The following is an 18,396-nucleotide window of genomic DNA, read 5'->3' on the forward strand; positions in this document are numbered from 1 at the left end:
GGGCCAAGATTGAAAGTCCTAAACCCTAATTAGGGTTTCCCGAAATACTATCAGTTCAAGCAAATGAAAGAGTGACAAGTGGTGCAACTGCTAATTTTATTGAGGTGAGTGGCCACTTTCCTCTTTCAGAGATTCAACGTATCTGGACACCACGAGCTTGACCTCCTCCATGGTGACACTTGGCAAACTGCTAATTTGGAAGTCGACTAGATCCACATCGTCGGCGCATGTAGCAAGGATGCCTTCCCACTCCACCGCTTGGGTGAGGAAGTTGTCATCGATGGAGAGGAAGTTTGCAATCTTCGAAAGATCGCCTTTGTCAATCATCCCTGAATCTCGGAAGAAGCTTGTCTGAATCCTGGCTCTCAGGTTCTCTGCTTGTAAATGCTTCTCCCTTAGGCTTTCCTTCTGCCAGATCTCTGACGCCATCGGGAATACCTTGCCCAGGATTTCTCTAACCCTTGCCTCTGTCTCAAAACACTTGGTCTCGGATTTCTTCAGAACCTCAATCCGAGTGACCAGAGCATAGTACCACGTGCCGAAGTCATACCTGTCTCTTGTCTGTATGATGCCTGCATCCACTAAGCTCTTCTTTGACATGCCTCGGATAACCTTCAGGTGAGGGAGTATTTCATTCTGAATTTCATCCACTTCTTCCCAATTGGATGATAGATCCTGGATACGATCAATCAACAAAGTAGTTGCCTCATGTGCTGATACTAAGTTTTCTACCAGAGTGTCAGCACGTATCACAGTGTCTGAAATCCACTCCTTTTCTTGAGTGTATGATCCCTTCATCTCATCATAGTCCTTCATTGATCCCTGTTGAAGAGGCTGTGGTGGAGTAGCTGGGACTTCATGGTTGAGCGGGCTGGTAAGGTGAAGAACATACTTCCTCCATTGTTGGTTCTCTTCTTCCACTTTCTTTCTCTTTTCTTTCTCATGAGCCAGCCTTGTCTTTAGAACATTACACGAGTCGTCAAATATTGGATCTCCTGGTCTTGGGTAGGCTTACCCATCTTTATGGTGGTGATCTTGTAGTCATCTGCGGTGACATTGTCCCTAGTCTTCCCTTCTTTGGGCACTGCTATCTGGACTGTCTTGAATCCGACACTGTCTCTCTGGATCAAGGAGAACTTCCTGGCTGGTTTGGGCGGTTTAGCTGCGGCGGGTTCATTCACCTTCTCCAAGAATGCTGCGGTAACCTCCTCGGTTGAGTGGACATCCTTGGGAACCTTGGCCTTTATCCTTGCTCTGAGCCAATCAGGAATGGTTGATTGTTCTACAGTGTTCTGATCAAACTCATCGTCTGCTTCTCCTGGGTTCGCTGGTATGCCATCCAAGAAGATTATAGGGGCTTCATCCTGCCCTCTGTCTCGAGTTCGGAAGACCTTCTCCACCACCTCCTCAACTGGCTGAGAAAGCACTCTTACTTCATCATCACTCACATAGAGGTTCATCTCTTGTTCCCCAATTGTACTCTGATCAGGCGCAATGGAAGCAGCACTTAGGATGGAGTGACTTTCGCTGGATTCTCTTCTCTCAACTACATCCCTTTTCCTTGTGCACTTTGTGGAGCTTCCACCCAACTCCTTTCTCTTTCGAGATCCAACACTTTCCGGATTCCGAGCATCACCGGCGGAGGTACAAGGGTGGACGGACAAAGTATCATCCACTCCCATTAATTCATAAGTTAGAACCATACTTTTGGCCTTCAATTGTTTTGTCTTTTCAGATGCCCACCACCTTGAGTATTCAACCACTGACCTCATGAGGTCTGCTAGATCTGATTTTTCTCCCTTTGTCCAATCTATCAAGACTAAAGGTTCATTCTTCATCTTCTCAAAACCCGGCTGCTGAAGTTCTAGGCTTTCTTCCACCTGATCAGCAACTTTGAACACTTTCGTTGCTCTCACCATACTTAAAGAATTCTTGACCAGAACCTCTTCCGGATCTCGAAACTATGGGCTGCATTAGCCCAGTAGTCTTCCAGATCCAGTCTGTGCTCAAACGTTGTCCCTTCGATCTTCTTTATCCTCTGGAATGGATCGAAATCTTTTCTTGCCTTGTATTGGTAAAAGGGATACCAGGCCAGTTCTTTCTCAGTGGTAGCTGCAGCTTGTGATGATGGACATGTTTCCAGCCCATTACCAATTGTAAGTGAGGATGTGCCTGCCTTCTTCTGCTTATCCGTTTGAATTACTATATACTCCTCCAATTGTCTCACAACCTCGATCAACACCACTCGGTTGGTAGGGTGAGCTGGAAGCTTGTATGGAGGACCAGAGAATCCTTGAATTCAGAGGTAAGTGAACTTTGGATATTGGATGTACCAACACCCGAATCGACCGATGAAGTCCATAGACTCTTGAGAGAGCCTCTGGTGCAGACCACCTTGAAGGGTTCGGGTAATGTGCATCAGGAAGGCATCATTCACCCTTTTGAAATGGAACTTCTCCTCCATATGGAGCTGGGCATAGCAATCATATACCGGAAATTGGTTCTCCTTGTTCCCAACTTCTCTACAAGTGAGACCTCTGTACCTGTAGGTCCTGGCTAAAGAATAGAACAAGTAAGAACTCATGAAGAAAGTCCTATTTGCCTCCAGATTCCTTAGCTGGCTGTCTAAACTGTCGCTGATCATACGGGCCCAGTCTATCATTTTTACTCCATTGATTATTTCATTAATGAAATAATACATCCAGGGTTCGAATGGAGCTCCCTGAGGATTTCCTATTATTCTATTGAGTAAGACAATCATGTCCCCAATGTCCTCCTTGAAGTATGCTCGCACTAGGCTTTTTCTCTGGAGTTTAGAGGCGCCCTTGCTCGGCTTGTCTAGCCAGGAATGATTAACTATGGCATCATATTCTTCCAGGTGATCATGGTACAGACTGTCAGCTTCATCCTTGGTCATATATACTGTGTTGTGGTACTCAGGGATCCTGAAGGCCTCTCTGATGGCCTCATCGCTGACATTCGCCAACACTCTTCCATCAGGTGCAACAATATCCTTACTGATGGGGTTGTAGTGTTTGGCACATTCAACTACTAGTTCATTGCACTGCATGGTGGGGAGGAAGCCGACAGCGTGCATGATACCACTCTTCATCATTTTCCACGCAATGGTGGTAGGCACAAGGTTGTCCAGACCAAACATTCGCTTCTTAAACTCCCTCAGATTGATGTGTCTGAGGTTGGTGTCGCTGATGTTCTTCCACTTGGAAGTCATCCTTGACTCTGGAGGAGCATCTTTATCTACCTGGAACTTCATGGTGCTTAAGACTTGCAGATGAATGATAAAAACTTTAAGTTAGAAAAATTCTGCAGAATTTCGAAAAAAAAATAACGGGGCCGCGAAATGGTTAAGTGTTGGAAAATTTTCCATTTTTTCACTCTCATACTTAGACACAAAAGTTGAATTTTCACCTCCAGACCCTCAGCGTTGAAGCTGGTTGAAGTCACCATCAAGTGTTAAAACTTTCGAAAATTTTCATACTTAGCCAAAAAAATTGAATTTTCACCTCCAGACCCTCAACCTTGAGGTCGGTTGAAGTTACCATCAAGTGTTAAAATTTTCAAAAAATTTCATACTTTAACCAAAAAAAAAATAATTTTCTTTCTCCAAAATTTTTGAAAAAAATCATTTATTAAATTCTGGAAAATATTCAGAAAATTCACAATTTTAATTTTACCTCTAACTTGGATAGGAATAAGGCTAGACTTTTCTCCAAAATATTGAGAAAATTCAAAAAAGATGCCTTTCTCCAGAAATCTGTAAGCCTTCTGCCAAAAAAAATATTATCCCATTTCCAGCAATATCTAGAATTTCCTCCAGATGATCTTCAAACTGACATACTTTACTAAGCTCTCCTTAGTAATTTTGAACTTCTTGATGTAATAATGAATTTGATAATGAAGTATTTGTAGACAAGTTTTAAGAAAAACCCCTAAAATCACCCAACTCATACTTCTAATTCTAAAAAAAAACTTTCCATTCTGATTTAAGTTTGAAGATATTCATTAATCCTCCAATATTCCCTTTCAAAAAACTTTCCATTTTGAATTAATATCTCAATAAATTTTTAATATTCCTTCAATATTCTCAAAAAAAACTTTCCATTTTGGATTTATTTTTTTATTTAGATATTTCTTCATTTTGGATTTAATTTGAAATCTCTGTGGATTTTGTTGACTTTGTTTGACCTTCCATGTGTAGGTTGATTTTTCGAATTTTATCTCCATCTTTTTCAAATTTTGGCGAATTTTGCCAACCTCTCCAAGGTATGGCGGACTTTGTCTAGAACTCCTTCGTGGCGTGAAAAATTGACTAAGGCATTGGGGCGGACTTTGATGTTGACTCCTCCACGGCCTCCTTTACCTTGGCGGACTTTGGTGTTGACTCCTCCATGGACCCTCCTAGCCTATGGCGGACTTTGGAGGTTGCTCCCAACACTTGGCAAGCTTGGGCGGACTTTGGTGGTCTCTCGTCTTGGGCGGACTTCAACCTTAGCCCCTTCATGGCTTCTTGAACCTTGGGCGGACTTTAGCTTGGCCTCTTCATGGCCCCTTCAACCTTGGGCAGACTTTATCTTGGCCTCTTCATGGCCCCTCTTCTTGGCTCTTTATTAAAGCGAAAATTTAACTAAGGCATTGGGGTGAACTTTGACCCTTGCTCCCATATGACCTCCATCAAGGTGGGGCAGACTTTAGCCTTAGCGCCTTCATGGCTTCTTAAGCTTTGGCGGACTTTAGCTTGGCCTCTTCATGGCCCCTTCAGCACATGGCGGACTTCCGGCTGGGCACCCATGTGACCTCTATAGACTTGGGCAGACTTCAACCCTTGCTCCTCTTGCTTGACTTAGCATCTTGGGCGGACTTCTAGTGCTTCTCCTCCTTGGGCGGACTCTGATCACTCCTCCTCCTTAGCCTCCCAACCTTGGGTGGACTTTGGAGAGTGCTCCTTCGTGGCCCCTTCAAACTTGGGCGGACTTTAGCTTAACTCCTTCATGGCCCCTCTTCTTGCTTGGGCAGACTTCAACCCTTGCTACCCCATGGCCTTCTAAGGCATGGCGGACTTTGGCTTGGCCTCTTCATGGCCCCTTCAACACATGGCGGACTTCTGGCTGGGCACCCATGTGACCTCCATAGACTTGGGCAGACTTCAACCCTTGCTCCTCTTGCTTGACTTAGCATCTTGGGCGGACTTCTAGTGCTTCTCCTCCTTGGGCGGACTTTGATCGCTCCTCCTCCTTAGCCTCCCAACCTTGGGCGGACTTTGGAGAGTGCTCCTTCGTGGCCCCTTCAAACTTGGGCGGACTTTAGCTTACCTCCTTCATGGCCCCTCTTCTTGCTTGGGCGGACTTCAACCCTTGCTACCCCATGGCCTTCTAAGGCATGGTGGACTTTGACTTGGCCTCCTTCCTGGCCCCTTCAACCCATGGCGGACTTTGAAGCTTGCTCCTCCATGGTCTCCTTAGGTGGGGCGGACTTTGGAGTGGGCACCCATGTGACCTCCAAACTCATGGAGGACTTTAGGCAAGGCGCCCACACAGATCCCTAAGGCATGGCGGACTTCATGCATGGCTCCTTCATGGCCTCTTCAACCTTTCGTGATGGGGTTTGAACCTGCAGAAACACTTCAAAACCCTTGTTAGCCAGACTTAGAAGAATTTTCAAAGAAATTTCAAAATTTCACAGTTTAATCTAATTTAACCGGATTAACTTGAAATTTGAAATCTGTGCTTAGGTGGATCATCTGAAAAAGCAAAAAGCCTAAAATCTAGGGATTCAGCTTTTGTAGGTCAAAACTTGGAATTTTCGAGATCTGGTCGGAGCAGGTCAGTGGCACAAGTGTAAACCCTAGGTTTGCATCCCGGAAAAAGCAAAAAGCCTAAAATCTAGGGATTCAGCTTTTCTAGGTCAAAACTTGGAATTTTCGAGATCTGGTCGGAGCTGGTCGATGGTGCAAGTATAAACCCTAGGTTTGCATCTCGGAAAAAGCAAAAAGCCTAAAATCTAGGGATTCCGCTTTTCTAGGTCAAAACTTGGAATTTTTGAGATCTGATCGGAGCTGGTCGATGGTGCAAGTATAAACCCTAGGTTTGCATCCCGGAAAAAGCAAAAAACCTAAAATCTAGGGATTTCGCTTTTTTTAAGGTCAAAACTTGGAATTTTCGAGTTCCGGTCGAAGCAGGTCAGTGGCACGAGTGTGAACCCTAGGTTTGCATTCTGAAAAAGCAAAAAGCAGACATCCCTAAAAAATAGGGAAAACTTTCTAAAACTAGCCATACTGGGGATTGGGCTAAAAAGGCCAAAAACGAAACTTCCTAAAAAATAGGAAAAAGCAAAAAAAAGCAAACTTTCTAAGAAAGTTGTCCAAATTCGTCCAAATCAATTGCGATCTTCATCCTTTGGCCTCTCTAAGCACTCTGGTGGTGTTCGCATTTCGGAATCACATAACTTGCAAAAACTAACTTTCAATTGTCAGGCCTGAAATGCTCTGAGCTGGACAAGGCTTGGTGAAACTGTAGCAAAAGGTCACATGACGCTAACAAAATCCTAGAGAACAGGAAAAGAGAGGGTCCCCATTTGCGATGGGGTGATGTGTGAAAAAAGGTCACAACAGAGTCAAAGGAGAAATGTCCTTGCAGGATCAAGAGGTCCACTGGTTTTGGTTGCCAATCACAACAACATGACCATAAGAAAATGGTCAAACCGGTATGTTAAGAATTTCCTCAATCATGAAGTTGGGATGGATGCTGTGTGCTACTATAGCACTGCTTCCGGTTGCGATGTAGAATCCGGAAATACAAGGACCCATTAGTAGGAGAAGGAAAGATCTGCTCTCAAGACTGAAAATGGGAAGAAGAATGTGACCAAGTAGGAATGGAAGAAGAAGCAAGAGGATGCAACCATGGACTGACACTGTGCATTCAATGCACAAGTAATATCTCCTAATGTTTAAAAGGAGATGTAGGACCTTAGGTGGAGTAATATACTGAACTTATCATTTACCCCCTCAGTGAAGGACACCTGGAAGAACAAGCTGCTGCCGGAATGAAGGATGGAAATGAGAAGATAAGTGTGTAGAGGCTGCCTTGGCTACACACCTACAGACCAGAGTTGGATCACTATTGCATGTGTCAACAGATGGAGATTAACAATTGGAATCAGATGCAAATTGACCCAAGAAGACAAGAGTTAGAGGAAGATGCTCCGATAGTGTTGGTAAATCGGTATGAGCAATAGGTTACTGGTGTGTATACTAATTGATATTATAGGTTATGTAAGTCAATGAGATCCAGGATTATTGCAATAATTCTGGTGGTGTGATATGAAGAAGTGGTTATGTCTCAGGTGGTATTGGAAAAGACCTGAATGACATATGATGGCCCAGTAGTTGATCATGTATACATGCATGTTTTTTGGCTAATTGGTTTGATTCACGGCATGATGATGACATTGTATGGCATTGTGAAGATCCAAGATCATGTCATAGGTTGTGGTGGATATAATGGAGTTGAAAGATCATCAAATGATCACATTTGCACAACTCAACCGGTATATGGAGATGATTGGAGCCCCGGTATTGGACCTGACAGGCATTGAGGACCTGAGATGTATGACTCAGGGGGAGTTCAAGTGCTTATGAAGCAGAGTCGGCATGCTTGAACTTGTAAGTGTACTGACTGCCTAAACTGCAGATGATGGAAATGGCTGTAGGAATACCTAGGAGAATTTCATGGTTAAGGATATCTACGTTTCATTTGGTTGGTTGTATTCATAGTACGATCACACTTGATTCTAAAGAAATTTGGGATCAAACGAGAGGTGATGCTGTTTTACCGGCAAGTAAGTAGTATTCACTGACACACCCTTCTGCAAATTGATAGCTTTAACAATTAGTATCAGTTTTGCATGCTCAATTGGTATTAGTTGATGGTCGAGTCCTCCATCTCAAGAGCTGTAACTTGAGAAATTGTACCAATTGGTATCAAAAGAGGAGATGCATCTGGTAAAGAGCAAAAGGGGAGAAAAATATCTGACAGTGACTAGTAAATACAAGGAGGTGAGAGACCCTGATAGTGCCCTTTGCCATTGCTGTCAAAGGGGGAGAAAGATTCTGTAGTATACCGCATACTACATGTATGAGAATCCATGGATTATATAAAAGAAAGATTAAGTAGTATGCCGGATACTACATGAGTTGACATCAATGCTAAAGGGGGAGATTGTTGGCACTGTGTTGTCATTGATGTCAACCGGTATAGAAGGGTACCTTTATAAGAGATGTATGGGCAGCACTTCCATGGATGCATAAATGATGTGATATCTTTGATATCACCTTGTGTTGTACATCACTGGTAAGGAAAGGATGTCAACTGGTAAGAGTTGTGTTGACAGTGAGTAGTTGCCAACCGACAAGCATATGACCAGTGTACAAGCAGGATGAGTGAGGTGCTTGAGTTGTTGTTTGTGATGAAGAGGCGGAATGCTACCTAAACCACATCAACACCGGAGGAGAAGGATGTACAGGTTACCAGTATGCTGTGTGGATGCAGAACAACAGGACTCCCACCGGATAGAGATGTAGTCACCATGTGAAGAGATGAATGGTAGTGAGTGTGCCCCAACTGGATCACATGTGCCCGTTTGAAAATATGCTGCACAAACAGGGAAGCCACATGAGTGCATTGCTGGATGCAGATGACAAGGATTCACTACCACCGGTAAGTGGAGCTTATCTCCTATTATGCAAAGTATGCATCTTAGTTTTGTGAGATAAGATAGAAGAAAAAGGCATGTGATTGAAGGCTCACACCGGATCTATCGGTGAAACAAAAGGATGCCTCGGGTGCATGTAACCAGTGATGTGCATCGGATTAGAAAGGGTTGGCATATTGTGCCATCGGGACATAAACGGAAGAGTAAAGAAGTGATGGGTTTGTCACCTTGACAAACTGGTTGAGATGATGTCCGGTCTGATGATGAAGAAGGCAAAGTGGAGTAGTTGCTGATAGAGAGTGCAACTTGCATGTAGATGCCTCAGATGGAAACAACTGAAGGTTGATGACATGGTGTCATCAAGGTGCCTACCGATAAGTATGAGAACTGGTAAAAGAGCAAAGAGGCTAAGTAATGTGCTCCTACCTGTTGAGAATGAGCATGATATGGATAGGCATGTCTGGCGACCAGTTAAGGTTTTCCACCAGTAGATCAACAAAGTCCAAACATGATGGTTAACCGGTAAAGTGTGAGATATCGGTAGGGTTAGAGAACCGGCAGAAAAGAAGGACCGGTTGTGTGTTGATTGTCGGTGACTGAGTCTAACCGACACAGAGATCTTTGCTGAGGTGGATATTGACAAGGATGCCATGTGGGGTTGAAGTGGCAAGCTTGTAGAGGTCAGTGAAGTGCCGTGTTGGGGAGGTAGCTGGCGGTTGGTCGACATTAAATGTTGACTGCGACAATCGCGGAGGAGTAGCAAAGGGTTTGCGACTCGATGCAAACCAAAGATTTGAGTGATGCCATGATCGATGAAAAACATTCTACTGTAGATCAGATTTGGTAAAGGCAACCGCGAGATCACTAAATGTGATTGACAGAAGTAGGTCGAGGAATAGGGCCATGTTTGCTAAACAGAGCAAACATGTATTGGAAGGCACGTTAATGGCAATGATGTGCAGGTAGTTGTCTTGGAGATCAGATCGAATGAGATCTGATTGGATTTGATGTGCCTCGTGATCAGTGGAAGAAACCCTAGAGGTGCCAAGTTCAAACTCACGTCTTGGCGGGAAAATCTGGCTATAAGTATGCGAGCCAAAGATATTGTTTGTGCTGCTAAATGAGAGAGTGTTGCTGCATGTGAGAAGAAATCAGTCAAGTATTCAACGAGTATCAGAAGAGAGACTGAGTGTGAGAGAGACTAGGGTTGAAGAGTTCAACCAACAATAGTGAGGTAACCAGTGGTGACCAAACCGGTAGTGAAGAGTTGCAGAAGAGTGCAGAGTAGGCAAACAGAGAACCAACAAAAGATAGTACCGGTGGAGAGCAGCAGAGTAGTTGAGAGAAGAGAGAACCAACAAAGAGTAGAACCAGTAGACAGATAACCGACAGTGAACTAGATAGAAGATCTAGTAGAGAGATTTGCAGAAGTGTTACAAAATCCATTTGTAACAAGAAGATAACTTTGGTATAAAACATGTTTATGTAATCACTGAGTTGTAGCTCAGTGCAGGGCTTGTAGCTCCTTGGGTTGGTGCCCTAAAATCAGGGGTTGCAGCTCCTTGGGTTGGTGCCCTAAAATTAGGGGTTGGTGTCCTAAATCAGGCGTTGGTGATTCTTGGGTTGGTGCCCTAAACATTGTAATCAGAGATTCATTGTGAGGTTGGATTGGAGCAGTAGACTCCAACAACATTTCTCACAGAGGTTTTTCCCATCTTGGGTTTTCCTTGTATATGTTGGTGTTATGTGATGTCTCCTTCGTGTGTGATTGCATTTGTGTTGGTCTCCCCTCTAACCAGTAAGTCTGCATTGAGTTAGATCTGATAACCAGCATACTCACCTAGGATAGTTAAAGGGAAAAGTTTGAGTACCACTGATTCACCCCCCTCTCAGTGGTACATTGTGTCTAACAAATTTTTTATTGTGACTTCTTAGATTTGAATCATCATTTTATTTTGCGATCTTCAATTAAGTTGTTTTATTAACATCTTTATCCAATTCTTGGGTTGATCGTTAGTGGTCATCATTTTTGAGGACCTAGTGGTCTGGGTGGTTTCCACACAAATCACATGAAATACTTACATGGTAACATTTCCAATGGCTTTGATTGTCTCTAGTTTAGGTTAAGTTGAAGGTCTAATTATGGATTTGTTAATTTTTTCTAATTTAATATGTTTTCTGAGAACTGGATTGTGATTCTTGTATTATGTCGAAGATGCAAGTCACTACTTCATGAGTTGTATTTTGGTTTGGGCTTTAATATAATTCAACTTTTGTAGATATCTTTCTAGGTTTGCATGATTTCTTCCTTGGGCCTTACCTTGAACTCTATGGTGTTTGCCTTGGACTAAGGATTCCATTTTCCCTTTTGCGGTCATAGGGATATGATTGCCTTCGAGCTTGTGATGTGGAGCTATTTTAAATTTCCTCACAACATTATAAGCTTTTATGACCACAGATATCGTTTTCTTTTTCTTCTGAATATTAAATGGTTTCCATTGCACCCTAAGCAAGAATCCAATATGAATCTATATATCTTTAAATGCATTGAATTTGTTATTTTAGGGGGCAAAATTCCATTTGCTTACCATCTATTGACTGTTAATTTCTCTTATGAAAAGTTAAGTTCACAGTAAATAATTCACTTTTCCTTGTGTTTGAATCTGTATAAAACAATTTCAAAAGCAGTCCTGGAATGAAAATCTTATTGGCATGGTGGTTTGATCCAGCCAAAAGGTAGTTTTTCATCAATACTAATTGGCAGAAGGTATTCAGGAAGATTTTTGATAATTTCATTTTCTGTATTTCTTTAATCACAAAGCAACACAAGTTTAGCTATGGATGCTCATCACCTTATGAAATTTTGTAATGATTTCTTATTCTTGAAATATATTTTCAAATATCATTAATTTATAGCATACGAGAAATGTTCTGCATGCTAATAAATACCAATCTAATGCATCTAATGTTACCTGTTATTTTGCAGGCAGGGCCAATGATTAAAAGCAAGGGTCATGCAAATGTCTTTGAATGCATACTAATATTGACATGGAGATCATGCTTGAACATGGCCAGAGATTTTAGATACTTTTGGTTGCGGCTAATGCTCTATATGCTGCTGATGATCAGTATGGGGACAGTATTCACGAATATAGGTCATACACTGTTTTCAGTCAAGGTAAGTGGAGGTTTTACTACTATAAAATTGGAAGATGATTCTTGTGATGTGATTCTATTTCTGAATGCCTATTTAAATAAGAGAAACCTATATTTATTTGCTAAAAATCTAATATAGCGATTTAACGTTTCCTGCTTCCACCTACTGAATTCCAATTGTTCACCTTCTTTTATAGTTATTTCTTTTTACCCTTTGAACAATTCCACTCACCCACTTGCATATGGGTTTTCACTGATATAAAATTATAAATAATACACGTATAGTTAGTATAATGGATGTCCTAATCATTTCATCCCTATTTAGAGAAAACTGTCCCCAATTTCTAGATATGATTCTTCTCTTGAAAAAGAGACTTGGAAAACTATGTAGCCTACATTGGCAGAGTTCCTTTCCAGTTGACAAGTAATGTGGTGGCTTTTCCTTTATAATTAGTGTGAGTCTAAGCATTGAGCAAAGTTTCCTTGGTCAATGATTCTTGAAACTCAGGTCATAGTCTCAGGATGAGTGATTAAAACCTTTCAGTCCAAGTGAGATGGATCATACAACATGATCTTGTCTGTATTGTCATCATCATAAATGCCAAGATGAGATGGAAAGCAAAAGAACTAGGCCTGTCTTCTCAGAGAATAGTGTAAGGTATGTATCTTATGGAATTTACCTTGTGATGCTTGTGAAACATTTGTTTATCCATGTGAAGCAAAATAAGGTCTTCAACTTGGAAATAATGAGTTGCTTGGTGTTAGTCATGAAGTAACTTGAATTTGGCTTGAGTTTGTTGTAAATCAGCTAAAGTTGTGTGAACTTTTTGTTAGGTTTTGTACAAATGATGAAACTTTGTCTTGCTGCTTCTATTGGTGGGACATATTTAGAGTTGGAACTTGGAAGAGCAACTAGAATCTTGTAATGTGCCAATTGTTGGACTCCATAACAAACTTGAGAAAAAAACAAAGAGATACACATAGACATTCCACTGTGTAGTTTTGATGAGAAATGCAAAGAGCATGGATGAAAATATAATAAAGAACTTCAGTTTCCCCATTGTTTTGTAAATAAAATGAAGTGGAGAAGCACACTTGACAACCCAAAAGATTCCACAGTAATTGGCAAAAATGACTCAAAAGTGCCAGTCATTATCTCAAGTGATAGTGAACAACATTTTAAAATTCTTCAAACATGCTCAAGGAAGAAGTTTATAGGTCTTGGTATTAAAATAATATTGTAATATTTAGTTACAATCGTCAATTAAGTTGTTAGGATAGACTTTACGAATATTCTTTATTCTTTTCATTATCTTATGCTTTTTTTAGTTGTCAATCTTTGTAACTCTTATTTAAGAAGACTTTCACTTTTTTGTTAATATTGAATATTGAATATCAAATATCTTGATAATTATTTTTTGTCATTACTTTTTGTAATATGGTATCAGACCATGAGAAGGAAGCCCCGGTTTCGCAGGAAACTCAAGATCGGTGACAGAGAATTTATCAAAAGGGATCTATGAATTTGTATGGTGTTGTATGGATCTAATAAGGAAAAAAATACCTCAGATTTCTTTCTTGATGTTTTGGCAGATTTTTCAATAGATTCATGGGTATTTGGTCTAAAGTTGTGGCAATGTTTTTATAAATTTGTGGGCAATTTTTTTGGCAAATTTTTTCAACAAAATTCGTGGGTATTTTTTTACTTTGAAAATTTCATGAGGATTTTTAAGAATTTTTGATCGATTTTTTGAATAAATTTGACGGTTTTTGCTTTGCAAAATCATGACCTATTCCTGAGGTGAAATCATGGGTTTTTCTTCATAAAAAGTCGCAAGGGTTTTAGACAAAACTGCACCTTGTTTTAGTAGATTTAGTGCAGATTCGTATGAAGATATATTTCAGATTCATGATCGTTTATTGGAGATCATATTACAGATCTGGGTGGAGATATTTTGCAGATTTGAGAGTAAAGTTTTGAGGCAGATTTTGGTGGAAGAGTGAGCAGATTTTCTGAAAGTGATTTAGGGCAGATCCAATAAGTCGAGAAAATTGTTATATTTTGAAGGTTGGTGCCTTCTGTTCTATGATATTGGGTGGTTGATGCCTCATTCAAAGAGATTGGTGTCTCTTGTTGAGTTGGTGGTCAGCGGAGAGGATTTGTGTCTCCTACGTATTGGTGCCTACACAGATTGTAAGAAGTTTCCTATATAAGCAATATTTTGCCGTGGTTTTCTCCCACAAGGGTTTCCACATAAATTGTGTGTGCATCTTGTGTTCTTAATTGTTAAATCTTATTTGTGTGTAGGCTTTCAATTATTTCATTATAGTTGCTCAAGTTTTTATTAAAGCGAAAATTTGGTCTTATATTGATTCACCCCCCTCTCAGTATAAATGTGCGTTTCTTCATTTTTTTCCACATTAATTCTTCCTTCCTACACATTCTCCTCTTCAACTACATTTTTTTCCAATATTTCATTGAGCAGCTCTTGTTCCTCCGTTGTGAATTCTTCTTCAAGGCTTAAAGCCTCTTGCATGATGGATTCAAATTACTCATTCATTTGTTTTCTTCTTCTTTATCTCCTTATGATATAATCTACACCTCTTTCTTCATTGCCTTCTTGCCCACCCTTGGATACAACATTGCTTTTCTTGCACAAAAATCAACAAAAATATTGTTGTTGCAATCTTTAATTTCCATAGGCGCTTATTTCCACCCTACCTTCTCTGTTTCTTCACCATTTTTGTTGCATTTTCATGGTTACTTGCATCCACTTGGATTTGATTAAGCACTCATTGCCCATTTTTCTCCTCTCTTGTAGCTGTTATCATCTCTTCTTTTGTTGTACTTGGCAATGCAATATCTATTGACAGTTCCTTGCTGCTTAGAGGACAAAACATTATTTCAACTTCACTCTTCATGCTTGCAGCAATGAACATTTCCTTCACCTCCACTTGCATGCTTGGAGGCTCCTTAGAGCTGTCCCATTTTGTCTTCATTTATAGCATTTCTTTGGTATCATAGATTCCCTCTACTTGCAGCAGCTTGCATTCATCATTGTGCATTCTCTCCTCTTTTGTTGTTATGATTGGTCTTTTCTCCATCTCCTCTTTCACCTACTCAGATTAGTGTGGTCTCCTTGAACTATAGTCTTCTTCTACATATCTTTCCCCTTTAGTAGGTCCTCGCTCTACTACAAAATGAGAAATCCACAAACCTTGATTCTTCCTCTCATTAAGCTTTCCTTTTGGTAGTTCTTTTTGTTGGGACTTGGGTGATATTCACCTACAAAAACTCCTCGTAGGAAGAGTTTGCTTGTAGAATACTTTGTGGTGGAATGCGATGAGTTTTAAGGGATTGTTGTACAATAAACTTTGTGATTCACATATGATAATGATGTTGTAGGTCTTGCAATACATCATTTATGTTGGTTCACATGCAATGATGATGTGGAAGCAACAACGTGGTGTTTGGAAGAATTCACAACTGCATTTATCTAATGTTGCTGGATGATGAATGGTGATGCAAGAGCACATACTAGGGTCAATGCAACATGATTTGAGGTTACTATAATGTCCTAGAAGATGGCACTATATACTTCAAGTAGTCCAAAGCAATGTTATGTTGATGTGAGCTACTATAAGCAATGAGTTGGCAGTGGTGACTATATTGGAAGCATGTTTTCATATAAAATATGTTAAGGTTGTAACTATTGATTCACAGCGTGTAGTAGTTGTAGAATGTACAAGGTGATTATCCATGTGGAGGTGTTGTATTTGGGGATATTTGGGGTATGCTAATGTCATGTATGGTTGGAATATAGTTTCATGACTCCTAGTGTTCTACAAGTTGGTTAGACAATTGGATGCTTGGTATTCCCATGAATACACCTACATATATTAACAAACTTATTCAATTATGTATTAGGCATTGAAGATTTTTGTACATTGTTGGTGTGTGATAATTAGAGCCATTGTAGAAGAAGGGTATGTTATGGTTTGAGACTCTATAGAAGGTTTCCAAAGACCTTGTATTGAATTGTTGTTAATTTTGAATAATATAATTGCAAATGTCTTTTGGTGTAGGTTTTCTCTTGAAAGGGTTTCACACATAAAATAAATGTTTTTATGTAACTTGGATGAACATTGTTCTATTTTCTTTTGTATATGTTAGATTTTGCAAGAGATGATTATTAATTGAATACATAATCACAAGTTTTTATCATCCCAATCTATTGTTCATTTCCAAAACGGTTTAAAATCCCCAATAGTTGGTATTAGAGCATAAGGGTGTTGTTTGGGTGGTTACTACTTCATTGGAGTGCAAGCCCTAGTGTTTGTGGTGGTAAACCCTAGCAGGTTTGTTGCAGTTCATGTATAATTGGAAAGGAAGGAAGACTTGAGAGATTCTTTGAGAAGACAGACAATATTAAATATATGGATATTTTGTCAAGTGGAATTGATAAATTCAATGGTTAGTATTTCTAGTTGTGGAAGTTAAAGATGGAGGATCTTTCAATGGAAAGAGATCTTTCAAGTATGTGTATTGAAGATTGGGTAAAACTAGACAAGAAAACAAGAAGTACAATCTAGTCTTGTCTTTCAAAGTCTTTATTAATTGATGTGTCTTGGGATCAAACAGCAAATTCATCATGGAAGAAGTTAGGTACGTTATATCAGTCCAATAGTTTGGTTAGAAAACTTGTTTTGAAGAAGTTTGATTCTGTGAAAATGAGGGATGGACTCTGCATAACTAATCTCTCAAATATATTTAATATGATTTTATGTCAACTTATATCAATACAAGTCAAATTGGTAGACAAATACATTGTGTTACTTTGTTTCTTACTAAATTCGTGGGACAAATTTGCTATTCTTGTAAGCAATATTGATACAACACTTAAATTGGAAAAGGTTATCAACATTTTGTTAAGTGAAGAAACTAGGAAAAGATCAATGGATGATAAATCTTCTAATGCCCTTATTGGAGGGAGGTCAAAGTAGAGTGATAAGAAGAAGATAGGAGATAAGAAGTCTAAGAGGAAAGACCAATCTAAATCTCTGAGTAAGTCTAAGGTAAAATTTTGAAATTGTTTCAAGAAGAAGGATGATTACTTTGACATTGGAATGGAAATGGATCATTTTATAGTCCACAACACCATTCGATTTGTTTTTGGGTTTACAAATGACTTATGGTAATATGGGACTACCTCGTACTCCATGCAAGAGGCACCTAACTGTGATACTAATGAGGCACACATACACTACCCCATGCAGATTTGAACTTGTGACCTCTTTTTCATTGATGACTATAGTAGTGATTCTTTTGTGCTTGCTAATGTTGTTGGTGATGATTCCTGGTTGATTGACTTGGGTGCCTCTTTTCTTATGACACCTCATAGAGAGTGGTACGTGGAGTATACCAAGAGTGATAATTCATAGGTATTTCTTGGTGACAACATCACTTTGTAGATTGTTGGCTTGGGGAAAGTCAAGGTTGCCTTCATGGATAGTAATGGTATGGAAACTCCTAGATGTATTGCATATACTAGGTTTGGTGGAAAAGATAATGTCCGTGCTACAAATTTTTGACTCAAGAATTCAGGCCACTTCTAATGGAAAAGGATGTAGATTAGCTAGAATTAAGTTGGTGCTTGTAAAAGGAGTGTGACATAGTACTCTTTATTGGCTGGATGCATTGACTTTGTTTGGTTGTGCAAATGCCACTACATCTCAATCATTGCAATTGTGGCATTTGTGATTGGGTCATTTGAGTGGAAAAGGCTTAAACCTTAGTGAGTAGGAATGTGGTAGAAAGTCTTGTTGATTGTAATGATTCTATTGACTTTTGTGAGCATTGTGTGTCAGTTAAACATAATAGAGTGTGGTTCAACTCTAGAAGCACTAGAGTAAAGGATATTTTGGAGGTGATGCACAACGATGTGTTTGGTCTTGTGGATATCTCACCCCTTGGAAAGTCTTTGTACTATTAGTCATTCAATGATTTTTATTATAGGTATGCTTGGATATATTTTCTTAGGAACAAGTTTGAGGCATTTCTCAATTTTAACTAATTCAATGTTTTTTTTGCTCGGTATTAATTAATTCAATGTTCTTGTTAGAAATGTGCTTAGAATTATTAATGACAATGAATTTCATTGTAAAGAGTTTGATTTATTCTATAAACATGTTGGGATTGTGAAGCAAAGGACTACCCCATACACATTGTAGCAAAATGGAGTAGTAGACAGGCTGAACAAAACCTTGCTTGATCAAGCCAAGAGTATGTTGAGTAGTGCAGACATAGGATCGAAATTTTGGGTGGAAAATCGACCAAAGAAAATCTTGCTTGATCTTCCATTTTCAACCATTCTCCCTAGAGTGGAAAAGCGACCTCCATAGGGACTTTTTGCAATCCGTAATTTTATTTCATTCAATTCTTTCCCTAGGAGTGGGAAAACGACCTCCATAGCGACTTTTCAATTTCTAAGGTGGAAATTCCTTATCCATCCG

The 18,396-nt window shown here is 39.9% G+C and overlaps 1 protein-coding gene across 2 annotated transcripts in view; it reads left to right on the top strand.

Moving 5' to 3' along the window:
* LOC131038090 (ABC transporter G family member 3) overlaps positions 1-18,396 on the top strand; it is a 145,014-nt gene that overhangs the window by 62,589 nt on the left and 64,029 nt on the right. For both annotated transcript variants that reach the window (XR_009359528.1, XM_057970397.2), the window contains exon 7: positions 11,714-11,905. Coding sequence is in view for 1 of the 2 variants with exons in the window: in XM_057970397.2 (XP_057826380.2) it covers positions 11,714-11,905 (192 nt within the window). In the remaining variant the exon portion in view is untranslated. The remainder of the gene's footprint in view (positions 1-11,713; positions 11,906-18,396) is intronic.

Source organism: Cryptomeria japonica, chromosome 11, assembly GCF_030272615.1.
Source record: "Cryptomeria japonica chromosome 11, Sugi_1.0, whole genome shotgun sequence".
NCBI classification, from domain to species: domain Eukaryota; kingdom Viridiplantae; phylum Streptophyta; class Pinopsida; order Cupressales; family Cupressaceae; genus Cryptomeria; species Cryptomeria japonica.